Below are 20,877 nucleotides of genomic sequence, written 5' to 3'. Positions count from 1 at the left end.
TCCTGATGTCCCGCCTTCCACTCCCCATAGGATGGAACTTTCCCTCCAAACCCATGACAGACAGGTAACATCAGTGCTGTTATGTAACAGAGACAAGGCCAGTTCTCCAGCAATCTTGAAAAGGGGGCCTCCAAAAGCGTCTGGAGAATGGAATGCATTCCCTTGGCATCAATAAAATTGTGTTGCAGCATGATCGTCTCCTTTTCTTGCTCTTCTGCCGGGGACCGTCCTGGCCTAAATTGGGTAACATCACCCACCCCAGATATATTCTTTCCATGGACCCCTTAATAATCTTGGAGAGGAGGGAAGGAGGATTGTGGGAGTGACAGGATACTTCCACTGGGGAGGCAAAAGCAATGGCACAATTTGAATACAGGATGTGCGCGTCTTTTCCATCTTGTCCCCCACCTCCCAGCTAAATGTTTTATTTCTGTTTTTGCATATTCCTTCAAATCGATGTCTCCCTATCACTGCAGGATGTGGTTCATCCATTTTCCGGTCCAAATCCTGTTGCGCAGCGACACCAGCAAAGCTTGGAGTTGCACCAGCTCCTGCGAAATGGGTGCTGAGCGGAAAAATCATCTCCAGGAAGCAGTTGCAAATTCAGTCATTTGGTCCATATGCACTTTATTGTGAGGTTGGCATGGAATTGTGTGGTTTGTTGTAGAGGCAAATGGTGCACCAGTAGTTGCACGGTGGGGCACATGGACTGCCTAGGCATAAAACCCCCATGAATATATGCTGCCAGTTTGAAGGGGTTTATAAGGCCATCAGGTCCAAACATCTGCTCAGTACAGGAATAGAGTACAGAAATTTTACACTCGACCCAGTCCAATTGATTTTCAAGGATTTAAAGACAACGACTCCAGTCACAGGGGGCTCCTGTTCTAGTATCTATTTTTTCATAGGACTAAAACAGATTTTCATACATATTGTCTATTTCTTCTTTTTTAAACTAGTTCATTCCGTCAGTACAATCTGTTAATCAGACAGATTATGATACAAGGGTGCACAAGACAAAAGACTTGTAGATGTATGGGCTGAACTGGCCTACCGATATATAGCTGATGGACTGGATTACCAGCCATAGAAATAGCCTGTCTATGGAATGGCACTGAGGAAGCTTTTGCTTTATTTCATATACAGTGGTGCCTCACTTAACGGGCGCTCCGTTTGACGACAAAATCGCTAGACATCAATGTTTTTGCAATCGCAAAAGCGATTGCGAAACAATGTTCCCTATGAGGGAATTTTGCTTTGCGATGATCGGTTCCCTGCTTCGGGAACCGATCATCGCAAAGCGATGATTTTCGGCCAGCTGATCGTCGGTTTCAAAATGGCCGCCGGGTAAACAAAATGGCCGGCCACTGTTTTCTGGGACTGATTCCTCGCTGCACAGGCAGCGAAAATGGCCGTGCTATGGAGGATCTTCACTGGACGGTGAGTTTCAAGCCCTTAGGAACACATTAATCGGGTTTTAATGCATTTCTATGGGCTTTTAAAAATCGCATTACGTTTTCGTTTTACAGCAATTTCACTGGAACGAATTAACATCATAATGCGAGGCACCACTGTACTGCACAATGGGCCGAATCTGTTCTCAATCACCGCAAAGTGCAGGACACACAACAATGGGCTCAAGTCACAGGAAGCCAAATTTCAGTTGAGTATCAGAAAAATCATCCAACTGTTAGAGAAGTATGACGGTGGAACCAGTTACCTCGGGAGGTAACAAGCACTCCAACACTGGAGGTATTTAAGAAAAACTTAGACAACCACCTGGCAGATATCTTTTGATTTGTATTCCTGCCCAGAGCAAGGGGTTGGACTTGATGGCCTTGTAAGGCCCCTTCCAACTTTATGATTCTATGATGGTCGCATCATGTGCTGCAGGACAGAGGGGTGATTTTACTTTATGGAAATAAATAAAAGCAATGCAATGAACTTTCTCTACCAACACAAAACTGTATTTTAGAGGTGAAGGGAAAGAAGACAATTGGAAGGTTGTTGTTGTTTAGTCGTTAAATCGTGTCCGACTCTTCGTGACACCACAAAGTAGGGGAAATAAAAGAGAGGTCAGAGGAAAACAGGATACCCATGGTGTTGTGAATAAAGTGATGGACTAGGACACTGGAGAACAAGGTTTGAATCCTTCCTCAGCTGTGGAAACTGACCGGGGGAGTTGAACTGGTAAAAACACTCCTTAAGCTCCTCGCCTATCTGGAAAGCTCTCTTATGAGTCAGTTCCAACTTGACAGCCCTTAGCAACAACAAAAACAGCAACAGCAGAGGAACAAAAACACGATTACATCTTTCGAGAAGGGAACGCCACACTCACATCCTTTTCTTATGTTTACTTTTCTAGATTTTGACTTTTGTAGATTTGGACATTTCTTCAAATGTTCTTTCGCCTAGGTTTTGAGAAAAGTTTCAGTTCATAGAATGGGCGAACTACATCTTCTGCAAAATCCTACCCCTCCCTTATTGTCTTACACACACACACACACACACACACACACACACACACACACACACACACACACACACACACACACACACACACACACACACACACACACACACACACACACACACACACACAAGTGGCTTCACTATTTTACATTTTATCTTCTGATTTTCTCATCTGGATTCTTCTGGATCAATTCTTCTGCACATTCCCATGTCTTCAAGAACCTGTTCCTTGGAAAAAGTAGCTTTATGTCTTTCTTTCTCAATCTTTAGACCAAGCAGCTAAACCATGGTGAGCTTCATGAGCTTCAACTGTCAGAAATTCATGGATTTTCCATTGATTTCTTTTATATTGTCAACATTGTGGATTTCATTCAATGTTTATCTGCTATGATTTTAATAAATCCAATGATTAATTTCACCTGTGGATAACCTCCAGTGATCAGTGGTCAAACCTTTCACCCACTGGAGATCATTTTCAAAAGCCTGCACCAGAAAAGGGCAGCTATCCCAAAAAAAAAAAAAAAAAAAAAAAGATTTAACTTTGCCCATCTAGGATAGCAGTTTGGCTTCAACTTAAATAGGGAAGGGAACAAAAACATCATAGTTCTTCAGGAAATGTTTGCCCAAAACCCAGACATCCACTCAGATATTCTTTAGATATCAAATATGTTTTCCCTTAACTGAACGCTTTTCCAGAATCCTTATATTTAAACATGAGCACTTTCCATTTATGAGAATTAACTTTGTTGCTTAATAAGTACTCCACTACTACTGAAGCTCTTTCTATATTCCATTTACTTTGTTTGGTTATGTTTATAGGGGTGCACTATCAGGTAGAGTGAGGCCAGTCCTCTTGGTGACATTTTTTTCTACACACCACACATTTATATGACATCTCTCTCTGTGTGAGTTCTTTGATGTGAATGAAGGCTACTGCTCTGCCTGAAGCTCTTCCCACACTCCAAACATTTATAGGGTTTCTCCCCAGTATGAATTCTTTGATGAGAACTGAGGTTATTGCTGTAACGGAAGCTCTTCCCACACTCCATGCATTTATACGGTTTCTCCCCTGTGTGAGTTCTTTGATGTGAACTAAAGCTACCACTGTGACTGAAACTCTTTCCGCATTCCATGCATTCATGTGGTTTCTCCCCAGTGTGAGTTCTTTGATGTACACGAAGGCTACTGCTCTCAGTGAAGTTCCTTCCACATTTCATACACTGATATGGTTTCTCCCCTGTGTGGATTCTTTGATGTGAACTAAGGCTACTGCTCTCACTGAAGCTCTTTCCACATTCCGTGCAATGGTATGGCTTCTCCCCTGTGTGCGTTCTTTGATGTGAACTTAGGTGATTGCTCTGACTGAAGCACGTTCCACATTCCATGCATTTATAGGGTTTCTCCCCTGTGTGAGTTCTTTCATGTGACTTAAGGTGACTCCTGTGACGGAAGCATTCAGCACATTCCATACATTTATATGGTTTTTCTCCAGTGTGAATTCTTTGATGCAAACCAAGGTTACCGTTACTGATGAAGCTCTTTCCACATTCCATGCATTCATACGGTTTTTCCCCAGTGTGAGTTCTCTGATGTGCACTTAGGTGACTGCTGCGACTGAAGCTCTTTCCGCAGTCCATGCATTGATACGGTTTCTCCCCTGTGTGAGTTCTTCTATGCCCACATAGGCTACTGCTGTTGCTGAAGGTCTTTCCACATTCCATGCATTCATACGGTTTTTCCCCGGTGTGAGTTGTTTGATGTGCACTTAGGTGACTGCTGCGACGGAAGTTCTTTCCACATTCCATGCATTTATAGGGTTTCTCCCCTGTGTGAGTTTTTTTATGTCTACTTAGGGCACTCGTCATACTGAAGCTTTTTCCACATTCCATGCATTTATGTGTTTTCATCCTTTTGTGAGTTCTTTCAAGTTAACCAAATTTGGCTTTGGTTAAACTTTTCTCCACATCACAGGCCTTTATACCTCTCAGGGGTTTTCCACATGAAACATAATTATTATATTTGACTACACTCTTTGCACGCTCCATACATTGATTAGGTTTCACCTGCAAGTGGACTCTGCTATTTTTGTTCAAATTGGAGGTACATATTTCTACCAATAAGAAATGTTCATATTCCTGTTTTTGCTACCCCCCCCAAGACGGACTAGTACACCATGAGAAACTTTCAATATATTTTCTCCTATCCCTGGTGGTCTTCCCTTCTTCCTTTTTCCTCCTTCACATGTGGTTCTTTTCATTGGCAGAAGAAATGGATCTGTAGAATTCTGATTCTTCTGTTTGTTACCTGATGAAAAGAAATGAGAGAGAGAAGAGGAGGGCAGCACAGAAGGCAATCTCACTGGGATTGTCTAAGACTGTCATGAGAAAGGAAGGAACCTTATAGCTACACCAAGCCCCCAGAAAGAGAGAGGAAAGATCGTTGTGGGTCCATGATTATTATTATAAATCCCAATTCAGTCAATGAGCCTGTCCTAGTCTTATGTACCACTCTAAGCCACAGGAGTTTCACCTATGTACAGTGGTGCCTCACTTAACGGGTGCTCCGTTTGACAATGAAATCGCTAGATGATGATGTTTTTGCAATCGCAAAAGCGATCGCAAAATGATGTTCCCTATGGGGGAATTTCGCTTTGCAATGATCGAAAATGGCCTCGCTATGGAGGATCTTCGCTGGACAGTGAGTTTCAAGCCCCTAGGAATGCATTAATCGGGTTTTAATGCATTTCTACTGGCTTTTTAAAATCGCATTACAACATTTTCATTTTACAGAGATTTCGCTGGAACAAATTAACATCGTAATGCGAGGCACCACTGTATTCCAATGTTTCCTGTATGTTCACTGATTTCCATTTTGGTCCAGACCTTTTTTGGCTTTCTTTACCCTGAGCCTTTTTTCATGCAATGGCATTGTGCCAGGGCCAGCATCAAGGCTGTGTTGATGTTTCAAGCATCTAAAACTTAGAATCTTCAGTCCACACACAGTCATGAGACTGAAGAAGAGTGGGACTTGTAGTCAAAGATTAAAGGAGAGTGGGAATGGTAGCCAATGAAGAAGGAAAATGGAGTCTGTTAGGCTTTAAAAATGAAAGGCAGAGAGATAGTTTTCCTTAATTTACACCTAGCCTAACACAGTGTGAATCCCAATAAGCGTAGAAGGACGAGGCACAGAGAGCATGAAGGCCCAACAAATTATTTTCTAATTGGAATGGAGATAAACCACTTGCATCTTCATAAGAATTGTGGGCGGAATGGACAGTTACGCCTCTTTGAATTGATTGGTTTATGGTCAGGAAGGCGGTCCGAGTAATGTAAAAAATGGATGATGAGTCATGTGGGAGAGAAGTTCAAGATCCATGATGATGGAGAGTGAGTGAACTTGATTATTTGTTTATGCAGCTTGAAGGAAAGAGAATGTAAGTAATGGAAATTAGTTGTATTTAATTATGGTAATCCTTTGAACATGTTCTTCATGCTATGCTTGAGCAAAAACAAACTTGTTTCTATGGAAAGTCTAAAACTGAACAAGGCCTGGCTTCCAGCACTGGAAAATACAGCCTGCAGAAGGTCAACAAACTCTACCCAGCCACAAAGACCAGGGATCATTGCTCAAAGAAGACCAGCTAAAGACACCAATCAACCACAATGACAGTTAATCACTCCCCCCCCCCCTTATCACAACAATACATCCACACAAAAACATGCTGATCACCCTATCTCCTGAAAAGGACAAAAGCTGTTCCCACAACTATACTCAACTATCCAACCAAGAGCAACAGAGCATGGACAGAGTTCCTACTCCAATCCTCTGAAGATGCCGGCCACAAAGACTGGCGATACATCAGGAAGAACAACCTTCAGAACATGGCCAAAGAGCTCGAAAAACCCAGAACAACAGGTAAGTTTGGCCTTGGAGTTCAAAACAAAGCAGGGCAAAGGCTAATAGAGTTTTGTCAAGAGAACAAGCTGGTCATCACAAACACTCAGATGGGCAATACTGAAATCAGATTAATTTTCATTATATTCTCTGCAGCCAAAGATGGAGAAGCTCTATGCAGTCAGCAAAACCATGACCATGAGTTCATCATCTACACAGATGCGCCGAATGTGGGACAGGGAGCCATGCTGTGCCAAGCAGACATCAGCAGGGATCTACATCCAGTGACTTACATCAGGAAGAAACTCCAACCTGGTGAGAAACATTCACCCACCATCAAGAAAGAGTGTCTAGCTATCGTATAGACACTGCAAAAGCTGAAGTTGTACATGTGGGGGAGAAGATTTGTTCTGAGCACATCTGTGTTCGACGTATCTGTGTAGATGATGAACTCATGGTCAAAGTCTGGTGCAATAAGGACAAGTCCTGAAGTCAGTGTCCTCTTCAGACAACTGAAGGCTACCTGGCACTCTGACGTCCACTGAATGTCCTCAGTTCACCGCTTTTGGGTGAAGCCTGTTTTCTTTTTGATTCGTAGCTTCATTTTCTCAACTGTGAAAAGGGAAGGCAGTTTCTTCAACTCTTCCAGAACAGCTATGTCTGCGTTCTGGAGAAATGAGTGGAGAAATTTTGTAATATTGTATTAACTGTTCTGTTTGTGTAATAGTTATGGAATATGCTTAAGGTGCTAAATTTGCTTGGATATTAATAAACTAAGAGGTATGTATAGTGATGGTAAAAATAACAGTAAGTATCCTTATTAATGTGAGAATAATGTAATGTAATCATTATTAATGCAAGTACTGTATTTTTCTGTGTATAAGACACCCCGTGTATAAAATGCCCCCACTTTTCTAATCCAAAATTAAGAAATCTAAGTGGGGCTTAGCAAGTGTAGGGGGAAAGGGATCAAAGCACTGCAGGATTACTTTGTTTTCTCTCTCCACAGCTTACTTCCATGTATAAGATGACCCTCATTTTTAGTCTAAAGATTTTAGACAAAAGTATAGTCTTATACATGGAAAAATACAGTAATGAATCCTTAGTAATGTAAGCAACCGTTCTGTAAATATTGTAAGAGGTTAATATATCTTTATTAATGTAAAAGTAATGTAATCCTTAGTAATGCAAGTAATTTATGCACACAAAAGACTGATCACACAGCTATAAATACTTAACTAACCCACAAAACTGCACCGGAGCACAGAGTTCTGACTCCTGTCCTCTGAAGATACCGGCCACAGAGACTGGCAAAACATTAGGAAGAACAACCTTCAGAACACGGCCAAAGAGTCCGAAAAACCTACAACAACCATAAGTAATGGATTCTTAGGAATGTAAAAGGTTAGCATTTGTATCTTTCCATAAACCTTCATTTGTTTATGAGGGCAAACCATTACGTTTCCCTTCCGAAAACAAACTTATTAAGGGGGGAGGAATGTGGTATCCGCCCAGGTCATGAACATTAATGTGCTATTTGCATGGACCAATGAGAGTGCTGGGGAGGCGGGGTCATGAGGTATGAGAGTCTCTGCAGGAGGGCAAGATTGGGAGTTTTAATGATTTGGAGTTTGGGCAAGAAAGAGACAGTTGAGAGTGGAAAATAATTTTGTTAAGAGTTAATGGCATTGCTTGTACTGCCATTATCTGTACCAATAAACCATTTCTATTTGGTTCTTTTAAAAATGACACATTGCCTGGACCTCTATCATTAATGATAAACAATGTTGATGTAATCAACTGGTGGCAGCTGAACGACACGTAGCGTGAGCTCTTAGTTTGGTGAAACAATCAAGGGCCACGTGGGAACGTGACACATACCTTATGTTCTTATCCAATTATACAACGGTTCCCACTTTTTTCTAGCCTCAACAATTTCTTTGTTTTTTAATAATACAGTTAAAATATCCATCTCTCCTGTTTCGGGGGGGATACTCTATTAACTCCTGGATTGCTGGAGTCTCCTCTTTTTTCCACCATTTGGAAATTCTTGCTGCTGTAGTTACATGTATGATCAAAATCTTTTTTTCTTAAAAACAGTTCAGTTTCATATGGAATTCTAGAGGATAACATTTTTTTGTAAAAACTCATAGACTAGTTTTCAAAAGCTCTTATCTTCCTTACAAGTCGACCACATATGATTAAAAACTACCTTCTTTTAATTTGCATTTCCAACATTTGTTAGAGGTACTTCAATATATTTTTGATAATTTTTCTGGTTTTATATATCATCTATAGAACATCTTGCACATATTTTCTTCATAATTACAGTCAAACCTCAACTTACGAACGTCCCTACTTGCGAACATTTCGACTTACAAACCGCTCTGATAGAAAAATATTGCTTTGACTCACGCATGGAGCTTCAAGATAAGAACAGAAACAGGCAGGGGAAAAAGGCAGGCAATTAAACTTTAAATAAATAAAATAAAATAAATAAAATAAACTTTCTAACTATAGGTGGCGCCAAGGGTGCTTCTTTGTGCTGTAGCTCTGTCGGTCATTATAGGGTGTGTTGCAGTTGAGAGAGCTCCTGCTTTCCAAGTGCGCCTGTGTGTCTGTCTGCAGGGAGGTAAGCTGCTGTTTTCTTCTTTTAAAAATCTTCTGGGTGGGTTTTGGCTAGGGCAGATATGTTTCTGTGCTGTTTTGTTGTTGGCTTTTTTTCCAGTTAATGCCTCAGCAAGGCAGCTGAGTTTACTGTTTGTTGTTGGAAGTTTTCCTTAAAGCCTCAACAAGGAAGGTTGTTTTACTGTTTGTTGTTGGAGGTTTCCCCCCTTCTTAAATCCTCAGTGCCTTCCGTTTCTTTGGAAGGAATGGATTAATTGGTTTTCAGTGCATTCCTATGGGAAGCAGTGCTTCGACCTACGAACGTTTCGACCCATGAACACCCTTCCGGAATGGATTAAGTTCGTAGGTTGAGGTTTGACTGTAATTGCTTTTGTTAACTTTATGTTATCTAACCCATGTTTGCGACCATGACTTTAAGTTAATATTCTGGCATATTTTGCGCCCATTTTATCATACTATTCTTTAACTATCTTGCATGTTTAATTCTAGTAGATAATTCTATATTTTGATCAGTTTTTCCTTTACATTCAGAAGTACCTTATCTAATAGTGTCTGTTCCTTACAAAAGCCTATTGTTTTCTCTCTTATATATCTTGAATTTATTTGTATTTTTGTCCACCAATCAATACTATACTTTGATCTTCTAGTTCTTTCCTTGATTTGATACAGTACTTAAGACCTCTTTTAATAAATCTCTATGTCTGACGAGTTTCTTCTTTTCCATTAATGGTGGTTGTGTGAATGTTTTCATTGCTGAGACCCATACAGGAACATTTTGGTAATTTTCTTCCCAGATCTTAGTCCATGCCCAGTTCAAAACTTTCCTTTTCAGACGATTCTTAAATTGCTTATTGTCCTGTGCTTTTTGATATCATAGGAAGGTGTACCATCCTAGGTTTGAATCATGTCCTTCTAGTTTTAGTATTATGTCATTTTCTAAAACTATCCAATCCTTTATCCAAACTAGAGTACAGACTTTATAATATAAAAGCCAATCTGGAAGTCCAAAGCCTGTTCTTTGTTTTGGGTCTTGATTTTTATTCTAGGTTTTTTCCTTTGCCGGACAAAAGTCATAATTTGTTTTGTAAATTCTTGAAGTATTAGCATATTTTTCCATGTATAACATTCCCCCCCATGTATAATACCTCCCCATTTTTGACCCTTTTGAGCCCGAGTGCCCAAATCAGCAGCCATCCTCTGGCCCTCCAGAGGGCCACCAAAGAGACGCCTTTTCTGCTCCCCAAATATAGGCAGGGCCTTTGCCCGGGCTTCCTGCGCCACTGGAGTTGCAGTCAATGGGCCGCCATGATTCATGCCGAGGGGCGGCCTCTGCTTCCTGCTGCTGCTATCGCCGCCCGATTCCCTCCTCTAGTGCTACTCATGGGCTCCCTTCAGGCAGGGGACAAGGTGGTGGCATGACCTTGAGCTGAGCCCCGGCCGTAGCGCTCGAGGAGGCGATCAGGCAGCAGCAGGAAATGCAGGCGAAGGAGGAGATAAGAGCTAAGGTAAAATTTCTATGCATGACGGACATGCGGATGGACATGATCATAGGCTGAGGTTTCTTAAGTCATTACCAAATTTTCTATCTCTCATCACAAGGCTCAAAGGTTAAAAACTGTCAGTTATTCCCTAAATTAAAATATGTAATTCCTCTGGCATCTTCTTTCACCTTTATATTTGACTTTCTTTTTTTTCTTTTTTCTCTTTTTATATGTTTCTCTTTTTAAAAATTTTAAGTGAATTCCCAAACACCCACATTGCCCCCCTCCCATCTTTGCCCAGGCCTGGTGTCTGATTTATGTCTTCTGATAAATTTTTACAGCAGAGCCCTAAAACACCAGGAGCCACAAATCACTGCACGTATATGTAACATACTGTACATCCAAGAACCAATTAATGCTTAGTATAAATATTTAGTCCCCTGGACTGCAAGGAGAACAAACCTATCAATTCTAAAGGAAATCAACCCTGAGTGCTCACTGGAAGGACAGATCCTGAAGCTGAGGCTCCAATACTTTGGCGATCTCATGAGAAGAGAGGACTCCCTGGAAAAGACCTTAACATTGGGAAAGTGTGAAGGCAAGAGGAGAAGGGGACGACAGAGGATGAGATGGTTGGACAGTGTCACCGAAGCAACCAACATGAATCTGACACAACTCCGGGAAGGAGTGGAAGATACGAGGGCCTGGCGTGCTCTGGTCCATGGGGTCACGAAGAGTCGGACATGACTAAGCGACTATAAATATTTATATTAGATATAAAATAAATATAATGTATAATAAATATATAAGTATATATTACGTATAAGTATATACTGAGTATAATTTATACTAAATAAATTAGTAGAATGATTTCAATACGAATCCAAGGCAGACCTTTCAACATCACAGTATTCCAAGTATTCCACAGTATTCCACCAACCACCGATGCTGAAGAGACTGAAATTGACCAATTCTGTTTGATTACGTTCTCTGCAGCCAAAGATGGAGAAGCTCTACACAGTCAGCAAAAACAAGACCTGGAGCTGATTGTGGCTCTGATCATCAGCTTCTTATAACAAAACTTAAGCTTAAACTAAAGAGAGTAGGTAAAACCACTGGACTGGTCAGGTATAAACTAAACCAAATCCCTTATGAATACACAGTGGAAGTGAAGAACAGATTTAAGGAACTAGACTTGGTGGACAGTGTGCCTGAAGAACTATGGATGGAGGCCCGTAACATTGTACAGGAGGCAGCAACAAAAACCGTCCCAAAGGAAATGCAAGAAAGCAAAGTGGCTCTTCAATGAGACCTTCCAAATAGCAGAGAAGGGAAAACAAAATGCAAGGGAGACAGGGAAAGTTACAGAAAACTGAATGCAGACTTCCAAAGAATAGCCAGGAGAGACAAGAGGGCCTCTTTAAGGAAAATAATAGAAAGGGGAAAACCAGAGATCTGTTCAAGAAAACTGGAGACATTAAAGGAACATTTTGTGCATAGATGGACATGATAAAGGACAAAAATGGGAGGGAACTCACAGAAGCAGAAGACATGAAGAAGAGGTGGCAAGAATACACAGAGGAATTATACCAGAAAGATCTGGGTGTCCCGGACAACTCAGATAGTGTAACTGCTGACCTTGAACCAGACATCCTGGAGACTGAAATCAAGTGGGCCTTAGAAAGCATGGCTAACAACAAGGCTAATGGAGGTGATGACTGTGACGTCCCTCTTTCACGTCACAATGGTCAGGACACTCTCTCATTCACACTTTATTTACGCTGCCACCAACCACTCCTTCATAAGACTCTTCAGACAAATGTATGATTTTAAAAATCATAAAAATAAAAACTTGTATTTTATTGATAACAACAGAAGGAATGGTAAATCACTTTATCAACTAAAATAAAAAGGCAATCAGTAATAATAAAGTATCCCCTCATACACACTCTCTCTCAGACCTTAACTAGCTCAGTACTTCATGCCCTAACTCAACTCTCACTCTAACTCTCCATAACTCTTAACTGTCAAAAACTGACTCACATCATTCACTCCCCCCCCTTATATACACAGCTCCACCTCCTGGAGTCCCACCTCCTGCTCTGCTATAGGCAGATGGGTTCCAGCATAACCATGATAGGCAGGTGATGTCATCGCAGCCGTCACAATGACATTCCAGCTGAACTATTTAAAATCTTAAATGATGATGCTGTTAAGGTGCTACACGCAATATGACAGCAAGTTTGGAAAATTCAGCAGTGGCCAGAGGACTGGAAAAGATCAGTCTACATCCCAATCCCAAAGAAGGGAAGTGCCAAAGAATGCTCCAGCTACTGTACAATTGCACTCATTTCACATGCTAGCAAGGTTATGCTCAAAATCCTACAAGGCAGGCTTCAGCAGTATGTGGACCGAGAACTCCCAGAAGTACAAGCTCAATTTCAAAGGGGCAGAGGAACTAGAGACCAAATTGCTAATATGCGCTGGATTATGGAGAAAGCCAGAGAGTTCCAGAAAAACAGCTACTTCTCTTTCATTGACTATGCAAAAGCCGTTGACTGTGTGGACCACAACAAACTATGGCAAGTTCTTAAAGAAATGGGAGTACCTGACCACCTTATCTACCTCCTGAGAAACCTTAAATGTCTCTATCAGGGCACCACACTCCGTGTTAGGTGTAATACAGAAGGAAACCTGACAAAACCTATTCAGGTCAATAAAGGGGTTTGACAGGGCTTTATTTTAGCCCCCACATTATTTAACCTGTATTTAAATGATCTGCTTGGTTTGTGTCTTGGAACAGACTTCCATCCTCCTAAATTGGCAGATACCAAATGCCCCCTACTGCTTTATGCAGATGATGCGGTTCTTCTGTCCCTATCAAAAACAGGGCTTAAATGGCTGATCTGTACATTTATGGACTATTGTAACAACAACCAATTGGTTATAAACTTTGTTAAAACCAAAATTATGGTTTTCGCTCAATCTGTAACACCTAGAAATTAGACAATTAATAGTTCCTGCGTTGAGCAAGTAAAACAGCTAAAATATCAAGGTATTACATTCCACCATAAACTTTCCTGGGCTGCCCACAGACGGCCCATAATCCAAGCACCCCAGAACATACAGAAAGCTATCTTGCGGTTTTTTCTTTATTAAGGGGGGGGACAATTTATACCAGCTGTTATTCAAGTTTTTAAGCTCAAGCTTCTGCCCCAACTGTTACATGGTATACCAACATGGATCCTAGGATTTCACACAAGTATAGAGAATGTACTTTCAATTTTTCTAAAATCCATTCTGGGAAAATGCCAAGATGCGTCCCTGCAGCTGCCTTACAATTAGAGACTGGTCTAACATCACTAGAATGTAGTGCTTGGCTCTTTGCTTTTAGATATTGGAACAAGGCAATACATGCTGATCCCTCCATGGGATATCTTAACCTTTTACAGAAAGATGTCCATAAAAGCTCATGGCTCAAAACTCTTCCAGATAAACTGCATCTATTAGGACTCTCTTTGGCCCTTCTTTATGCCAAGGCAGACAACTCTATTTTAGAAAAGCGGATCAGGGACATTGACTTTCAGTATTCTATTTCAATAGCTCGCAAAACATGCTCCATCTTGCACCTTGGCCTAAACGGTAATTTCTCCCAAAGTGCAAGGTATTTAGAGAACTTGATTACCCCAAAATACAGGCATGTATTCTCAAGACCCCGATTTCACTGTCTGCAATCCGCAATCTTAGATGGGCGATATTATGGCACCCCTTATGAAAAAAGATTGTGCCCTTGTAAGTATAGAGAAATTCGGGAACCGATTCTTCGCATTATGACGATTAAAACAGCTGACCATCAGGTTTTCAAAATGGCCACCGGGTGCTCAAAATGGCTCCCCGCTGTGCGTTTGGATGGATTCCTCACTCTACAGGCACTGAAAATGGCCGCCCCTATGGAGGATTTTCGCTGTACGGTGTTTTTCAGCCCATTGGAATGCATTGAACGGTTTTCAATGTGTTTCAGTGGGCTTTTTTATTTCGCTTTATGACGTTTTCGCTCTACAGCGATTTCGCTGGAATGAATTAACGTTGTTAAGCAAGGTACCACTGTATTAAATTCCTTAAGCCCATAATGAATATCTTCCCAGGTAGGATTCTGATCTGGCATACAAAATATTTATTAAGTGAGACAAACAAGATAACAACCGAATCAGTGGCCAAATTACTCATCTCTGCCCAAAGAATACAAAAAACAATCTTGACCTCTACCTAAAGTCATTTTTTAAAAAAAACATTGTATGGGTAATCTATTTTACTAATTTATACTGTTTTAGCTGTTTTGAAATGTTTTAATTGCTTCCATTTATTTTAAATATTACATGTATGTATTTTAATGGGTCGGAGACCATGAAATAAAGATTGATTGATTGTATATAATATTAATATAAGAAAACAACATATGGGTAATCTATTTTACCAATTTATACTGTTTTAGTTGTCTTGAAATGTTTTAATTGCTTCTACTTATTTTAAATATTATATGTATGTATTTTAATGGGTTGGAGACTGCACATAAAGATTGAATTGAATAACCTCCAAAATGCAGATGATACCACTCTGATGGCAGAAAGTGAGGAGGAATTAATGAACCTCTTAATGAGGGTGAAAGAGGAGAGCACACAAAATGGTCTGAAGCTCAACACCAAAAAAACTAAGATCATGGCCACTGGCCCCATCATCTCCTGGCAAATAGAAGGGGACGATATGGAGGCAGTGAGTGCTTATTGGAAGAACAGGTCCTGAAGCTGAGGCTCCAATACTTTGGCCATCTCATGAGAAGAGAGGACTCCCTGGAAAAGACTCTGATGTTGGGAAAGTGTGAAGGCAGGAGGAGAAGGGGACGACAGAGGACAAGATGGCTGGACAGTGTCACCGAAGCAACCAACATGAATTTGACCCAACTCCAGGAGGCAGTGGAAGACAGGAGGGCCTGGCGTGCTCTGGTCCATGGGGTCACAAAGAGTCGGACACGATGTAACAACTAAACAACAACATCATAAATATTTCATTCAGCTTTTCATTCTGTTTCCATATGCCAAACAAAGCGAATGTGTCCACAAAAGTTCACTTTACGGAGCCACAGATTCTTGTCTATTTTTGTTTTGTTCAGGTTGTTACTGATGCACTCCTTTGTGGAATAAACCAATGGCATTTTCCAGGGTTCTGTCAAAGAATTGTGAATTTTGGACCTTCGGAACCCTCTGCATACTTCAGTGGCAAAAAAATTTAAGTGCTGAAATTGAAAAGGGTAATATTCCTGACTAGAGATGGGGGTACTAGAGATGGCATATTCCCCCCACAGGTGCAGATAATAAGGGCCCGCCCTCTGACGACTCATAGTCGGGGCAAGATCTGTTCTCAATTCTCGCCAGAGTGCAGGACATGCAACAATGGGCTCAAGTGGCAGGACGCCAGATTTCGGTTGAATACCAGAAAAAACTTCCTGTTAGAGCAGTACAACAGTGGAACCCGTTACCTCAGGAAGTGGGGAGGGATCCAACACAGGAGGCATTCAAGAAAAACCTTGACAATCACCTGGTAGATACACTACTGTGGAAGAGCAGAGGACAAGGTTGCTCCAGAGCTAGTGAGGTGGTTGGGCCACATGAAACCATGGCCTTAGAAGTTCCTTCTAGCTTCATCTTTCTATGCATCTATAAAACTTTCCCAAAGTCAGTTTTGGTTTCCTCGCAGTGTGCTTAGAGGGAGAGGATTTTCACTCCGTCTCCTTCCACTGTGACAACTTTAGGAAATTGCTGCCTATATATTTCAAGACACAGCCTCTAGTTTGAAACTTCTAAACAGGTCTGGGACTTTGTGGGGGGGGGAGGTCACTCAGTCCCAGGGAAGGCAAAAAGAAGGGAAGTCAACGGGAGTATATTCAATGGCACGCAAAATCTTTTTTTTTTCTGGAGTTGGAGATGCTGACAAAAGCTGTGACAAAAGCCTATCTTCCTCCCTTCCTCCCTCCCTTCTCTGTCTATCCTCCCTCCCTCCTTTCCTCTCCCATCCTCCCTCCCTTGTCCATCTATCCTCCTTCCTCCTTCCCTCTTTCCTTCTTCCAAGTTCCCTTTTTCCTTCTCATTGTCCGTCCTTCCTCCCCATCCTGCCTCCGTTCTTACTCCCTGTCTATCCTTCCTTTCTTCCTCCCTCCCTCCCATCCTGCACCCTCCCTCCCTCCATTTTCTCCTTGTCTATCCTCCCTCCCTTCCTTCTCCATGTCGATCTATCCTTCCTTCCATCCTTCCTTCTCCCTTTCTATCCTCCCTCTCTCCCTTCTCACTATCTATCCTTCCTTCTTTCCTCCCTTTCCTTTCTTCTTTCCACCCTCCCATCCTGCCTCCCTTCCTTCGCCCTGTCTATCCTTCCTGCCTTGCTTCCTTCATTCCTCCCTTCCTTCTTTCCTCCCTCACTTCTTTCTCCCTGTCTATCCATCCTCCCTCCCTTCTCCCTGTCTATCCTTCCTCCCTCCCTGTCTTCTGTCTATCCTCCCTCCCTCCTTCTCTCCCTCCCCCTCCCTGTCTATCCTTCCTCTCCCTCCCTCCCTTTTCCCTCTTTCCTCCCTCCCTCCTTCCCTCTCTTCTCCCTGTCTATCTTTTCATACTTCCTCCCTCTCCCCTCCCTTCCTCTCTCCCTCCCTCCCTTCCTTTTCCCTGTCTACTTTTCCCTTCTCCCTTCCTTATCAGTTCCTTCCTTCCTCCCTTTCCTTCCCCCTCCCTCCCTCTCTCCTCACTATCTATCCTTCCTTCTTTCCTCCCTTTTCCTTTCTTCTTTCCACCCACCCATCCTGCCTCCCTCCCTTCTCCGTCTATCCTCCCTTCCTTGTTTCCTCCCTCCCTGCTCCATCCCTTCCTTCTTTCTTTCCTTCCTTCTCACTCTGTCCTTCCTCCCTTCCTCCCTTCCTCCTTTCCTCCCTCCCTCCTCTTTTCCTTCCTTCTTTGCTTCTTTCCTTCCTTCCTTCTGTCTGTCCTCCCTCCCTCCCTCAAACCTTGCTTGATCAAGGTGGCGGCTCCTCCTGCTGGAAAGGCCGATGGCCCTGAGAGAAGGCTTGTTCTACTCCGTATTTTACATTTTGCAATTTGGCTGGAGGCATTCCTGGTGCCTTCCTTGGTGTCAACTGTGTCCCTCAGGAGGGTGAAGAAGAGAAAACAAAAAGGGAGAATGAAAAAATGATTTAAAAAATAAAAAGGGGGGGGGGAGAAGAAGAGGAGAAAAGGAGATAAGAAAAGGGAAAAAAGCAAAGGACCAGAGCGGGATTGGGGAGGGGGGTTGCAAAGGAAGGGGTGCTTCTTCTCAGCTTAACTGATACACAAATAAATTCTGTAGGGAATGGGGAGACCCAGGGAAAGGGGACAGCCCACCCTGTTGAACATCTGCCTGCCCCAGAGCCTTTAAGAAGACAGAAAAAGCTCTTCCTCTTCCTCCTGGGGAGGGAAGGAGCAGAAAGCAGGTCTCTCCTTGCGTGCACTTAAGAGAGAAAACCTGATGGAACCCCTGCCCTGAGAGAAGAGAGCCACCTCAGGCGCCTCTGTTTGCCCAGAGGAGCCTCTTTTCCTCTCCTTAAGAAAATGGCTTCCAAAGTGAGCCCTCCCATCGCCCCCTCGCAGCTGCGCATACACAGTGACCCCCCCCAGGCCTTCCCCCCTTTTTTTGCTCAGCACTCGGAGGGAAGAGAGAGGAAAACACGACCGTCTGCACCCCAGTGGCTTGAGAGGGAGAGAAGCCCCCGAGGTGAAGAGAGGTGCACACACAGAGAGACATACACACACACACACAAACACACACACACACACACACACACACAAGCTAGACATGCCTCAAGGGACCTCAAGAGGCATATGCAGAGAGACCTATGGAGAGTAGCCATAGACCTATTGGGACTGGGGGGGGGAGACAGACAGCCAGAAAAGGGGTCAAAGGGGTGTGTGTGATGGGCCTGACCTCTGTGTCGGGTCTTCTCCTCCGCTCGATGGAGCCGTCTAACCAAGAGGAGCTGGGAAGATCAAGAGAGATCTATAAAGCTAGTGTCAGTTGCCCCCATTTTCCATTGAGGGACCCCTGTCCCACTCTAACCCCACCCCCGTATGGTATTTTTTGGGGGGGGGAATCTCTCCTTTGCCCTGATGCACCTTGAGAAGGACACACGGGGTCATTTTCTCCGGTCTAAGGCTCAGAGTCTGCCCTACCAACAACCCTGCAGGGGAGACCAATGAGGTTATGGCCTTCGTGTGGTTTCAGTCTGAGTGGGTCTCTTAAGGCAAAACAGCCTCCTCTCCAGGGTGTGGAAGACTCACGCTCAAAAATTCAAAGGCAACTGAAATAAATAAAAATAAATAAAATAAATAAAATTTTCTGGGAAAAGAAGACAAAACAAAGAGAGGAATGAGAATTACCATTGTATTGTATGTCTTACAAAATCAATTTTGATAAAATAAAATAAAAATCTGCACTAGATCTCAACTCTCCAGTCGTGTGCAGCAGCAAAATAAAAATCTTTCTTAAATGTATGGTTCTGTTCTGACGGTGGCATGGGAGCCCCGGATCCCGACACGCGCGCTCAGGGTGCTTCCGTTGAGAGAGGCATCTTGGCAGGGCAAACGACCATCATCCTTCACCATCCCACCCAAAGAAACAATGGGATCCTTACCTGGAGAGACCTTGTTCCCAGAAATTGCTCACAGCAGGAGGTCCTCACGCAGAGATCTCGAGACTTGATCCAGAGGGATCCCACCCTCTGAGTTGGAGTGAATATGGGGTCAACCTCCTCAAAGGACACTGGAAGCCGGAAGGAGAAAAGATGATCCGGGTTTAATCCTCCTCCAAGACCAACATTCGCTCCACAAAGAGGGCAAACAGGGCATTAGAAGCAACACGAATGGGGGGGGGAGGGACGGAGGGAACAAAACTTTTTTTAAAAGGATGTAAGCCGGAAGGAAAAACACACCTTGAATCGGCAACCTGAAAATACGAGGGAGGGAAGCCAAGGTTGGTGAGCCAGAACTGGAGAGATGGGATCCGACTTGTGGAAACCTCCCCCCCCCCCCGTCTTCACCCCCCCTGCGTGGAGGGATCCGGGCAGGAGCAGCATCTGCAGGGGTAGGAGCTGCAGCCCCAAAAAGCCCTTCCCAAGGCCAGGGGGAGGGGGGTCTGGATCGGCCCCCTCCCACCCCACTGACCCCACCCCACTTTCTCCCATAACACCCCCCCTCTTTGCAACCCCTCCTCCTTCTCCCGGCCCTTCCCAAGCTTGCTCCCCTCTACCCAGAGACGTGCCGTCCTTTAAAGTAACTTCCCCACGTTTCTGGCAAAAATGGCGGGGGCGGAGGATCGACTAACACCCCCCCTCCCGCTGCCGCCTGCATGTATGCAACCACACGCACAAACGCCAGGCTTCGTGGGGGGGGGGGAACTCGGGCGACCCCCCTCCCCATCGGCCCCGGGACTGGGATCTGGAATCGCTTTCCCACCCCCCACATCACATCTCAGCCCCCCCCCCCGGAGATCTCCAAGGAGGAGACCCAGGAGGAAGAGGAGGAGGAAGGCCGGCCGTGCAAGGCGGAGGAGGAGGATGATGGAAGGGGCTGGTTTTTTGTTTTTGTTTTGCAAGCGGGCTTGCAAGGAGGGGAGGGCATTTGTGGTGAAGCCCACCCACCCCCCGCCACCACACACACACACACACACACACACACACACATTCATTCTCCCCCCCCCCCCCCGCTTTGGCCCACCTCCTTCTCCAGGTCCGGAGGCGAGAGAACCGGCGAGGAGATCTCCGTCCCTGCTCCCCCTTGCAAAGGGCGAGCTTTGGAGACCAGAGAGAGAGAGAGAGAGAGAGGGGCCGCTGTCCTGCCGTGGCTTCCGGTTCCGGTGTAGAGCGACGACGAAAGCCCCCTTCTCTCCTCGGCCTCGCTCTATGGTTTCCCTCCCCCTCCGCCGCCTCAGAGAATGTTTTGGCAGGATGGAAGTGGGAGGGGAGTCAAACTGCAGGGACAATACGGGGAGGGGGGAGAGGAGGGGGAGGTCATGAAGAGCCCCCTCCACCTTTATCTTTTATTGATGGAGAGGGGGGGCACCATGAAAGGACACCAAGAGGGACAATTCCGGGGGGAGGAAGGGGACCCCAGGCTGTGCCTCCAGCCGCCTCCCCTCCCCAAAGCCTTCTAGGCCCCCCTCCTCTTCACGACCCCCCCTCCCTCTTGTGCTCTTCCAGCAGCCCCCCCCACCTCCCGGCCTCCTGGAGTGGGAGAGGGAGAGGAAGGAGGAGCGTGGGAAGAAGGGTTGGGTCGGTGGGCAGGGCCTGAGCCAAGGGAAGGGCACGCCCACCTCCTTTTCTATTACAGTGGGG

At 44.1% G+C, this 20,877-nt stretch overlaps 1 protein-coding gene across 2 annotated transcripts in view; it reads right to left on the bottom strand.

Annotated features, from left to right (window-relative positions):
* LOC110070815 (uncharacterized) overlaps positions 1 to 20,618 on the bottom strand; it is a 44,656-nt gene extending 24,038 nt beyond the window's left edge. The window contains exons 1-3 of one of the 2 annotated variants that reach the window (XM_078387137.1): positions 20,261 to 20,618; positions 19,180 to 19,307; positions 3,392 to 4,776 (exon numbers count right to left, since the gene is read on the bottom strand). In XM_078387137.1, coding sequence (XP_078243263.1) covers positions 3,392 to 4,379 — 988 coding nt within the window. In that variant the 5' untranslated portion in view covers positions 4,380 to 4,776; positions 19,180 to 19,307; positions 20,261 to 20,618. The remainder of the gene's footprint in view (positions 1 to 3,391; positions 4,777 to 19,179; positions 19,308 to 20,260) is intronic. The other variant, XM_072987542.2, reaches the window with a different exon arrangement.
* Between the last annotated feature and the right edge of the window lie 259 nt (positions 20,619 to 20,877).

The sequence above is a fragment of the Pogona vitticeps genome, chromosome 2, assembly GCF_051106095.1.
Source record: "Pogona vitticeps strain Pit_001003342236 chromosome 2, PviZW2.1, whole genome shotgun sequence".
NCBI classification, from domain to species: domain Eukaryota; kingdom Metazoa; phylum Chordata; class Lepidosauria; order Squamata; family Agamidae; genus Pogona; species Pogona vitticeps.
This window is presented reverse-complemented; position numbering and strand designations above follow the sequence as displayed.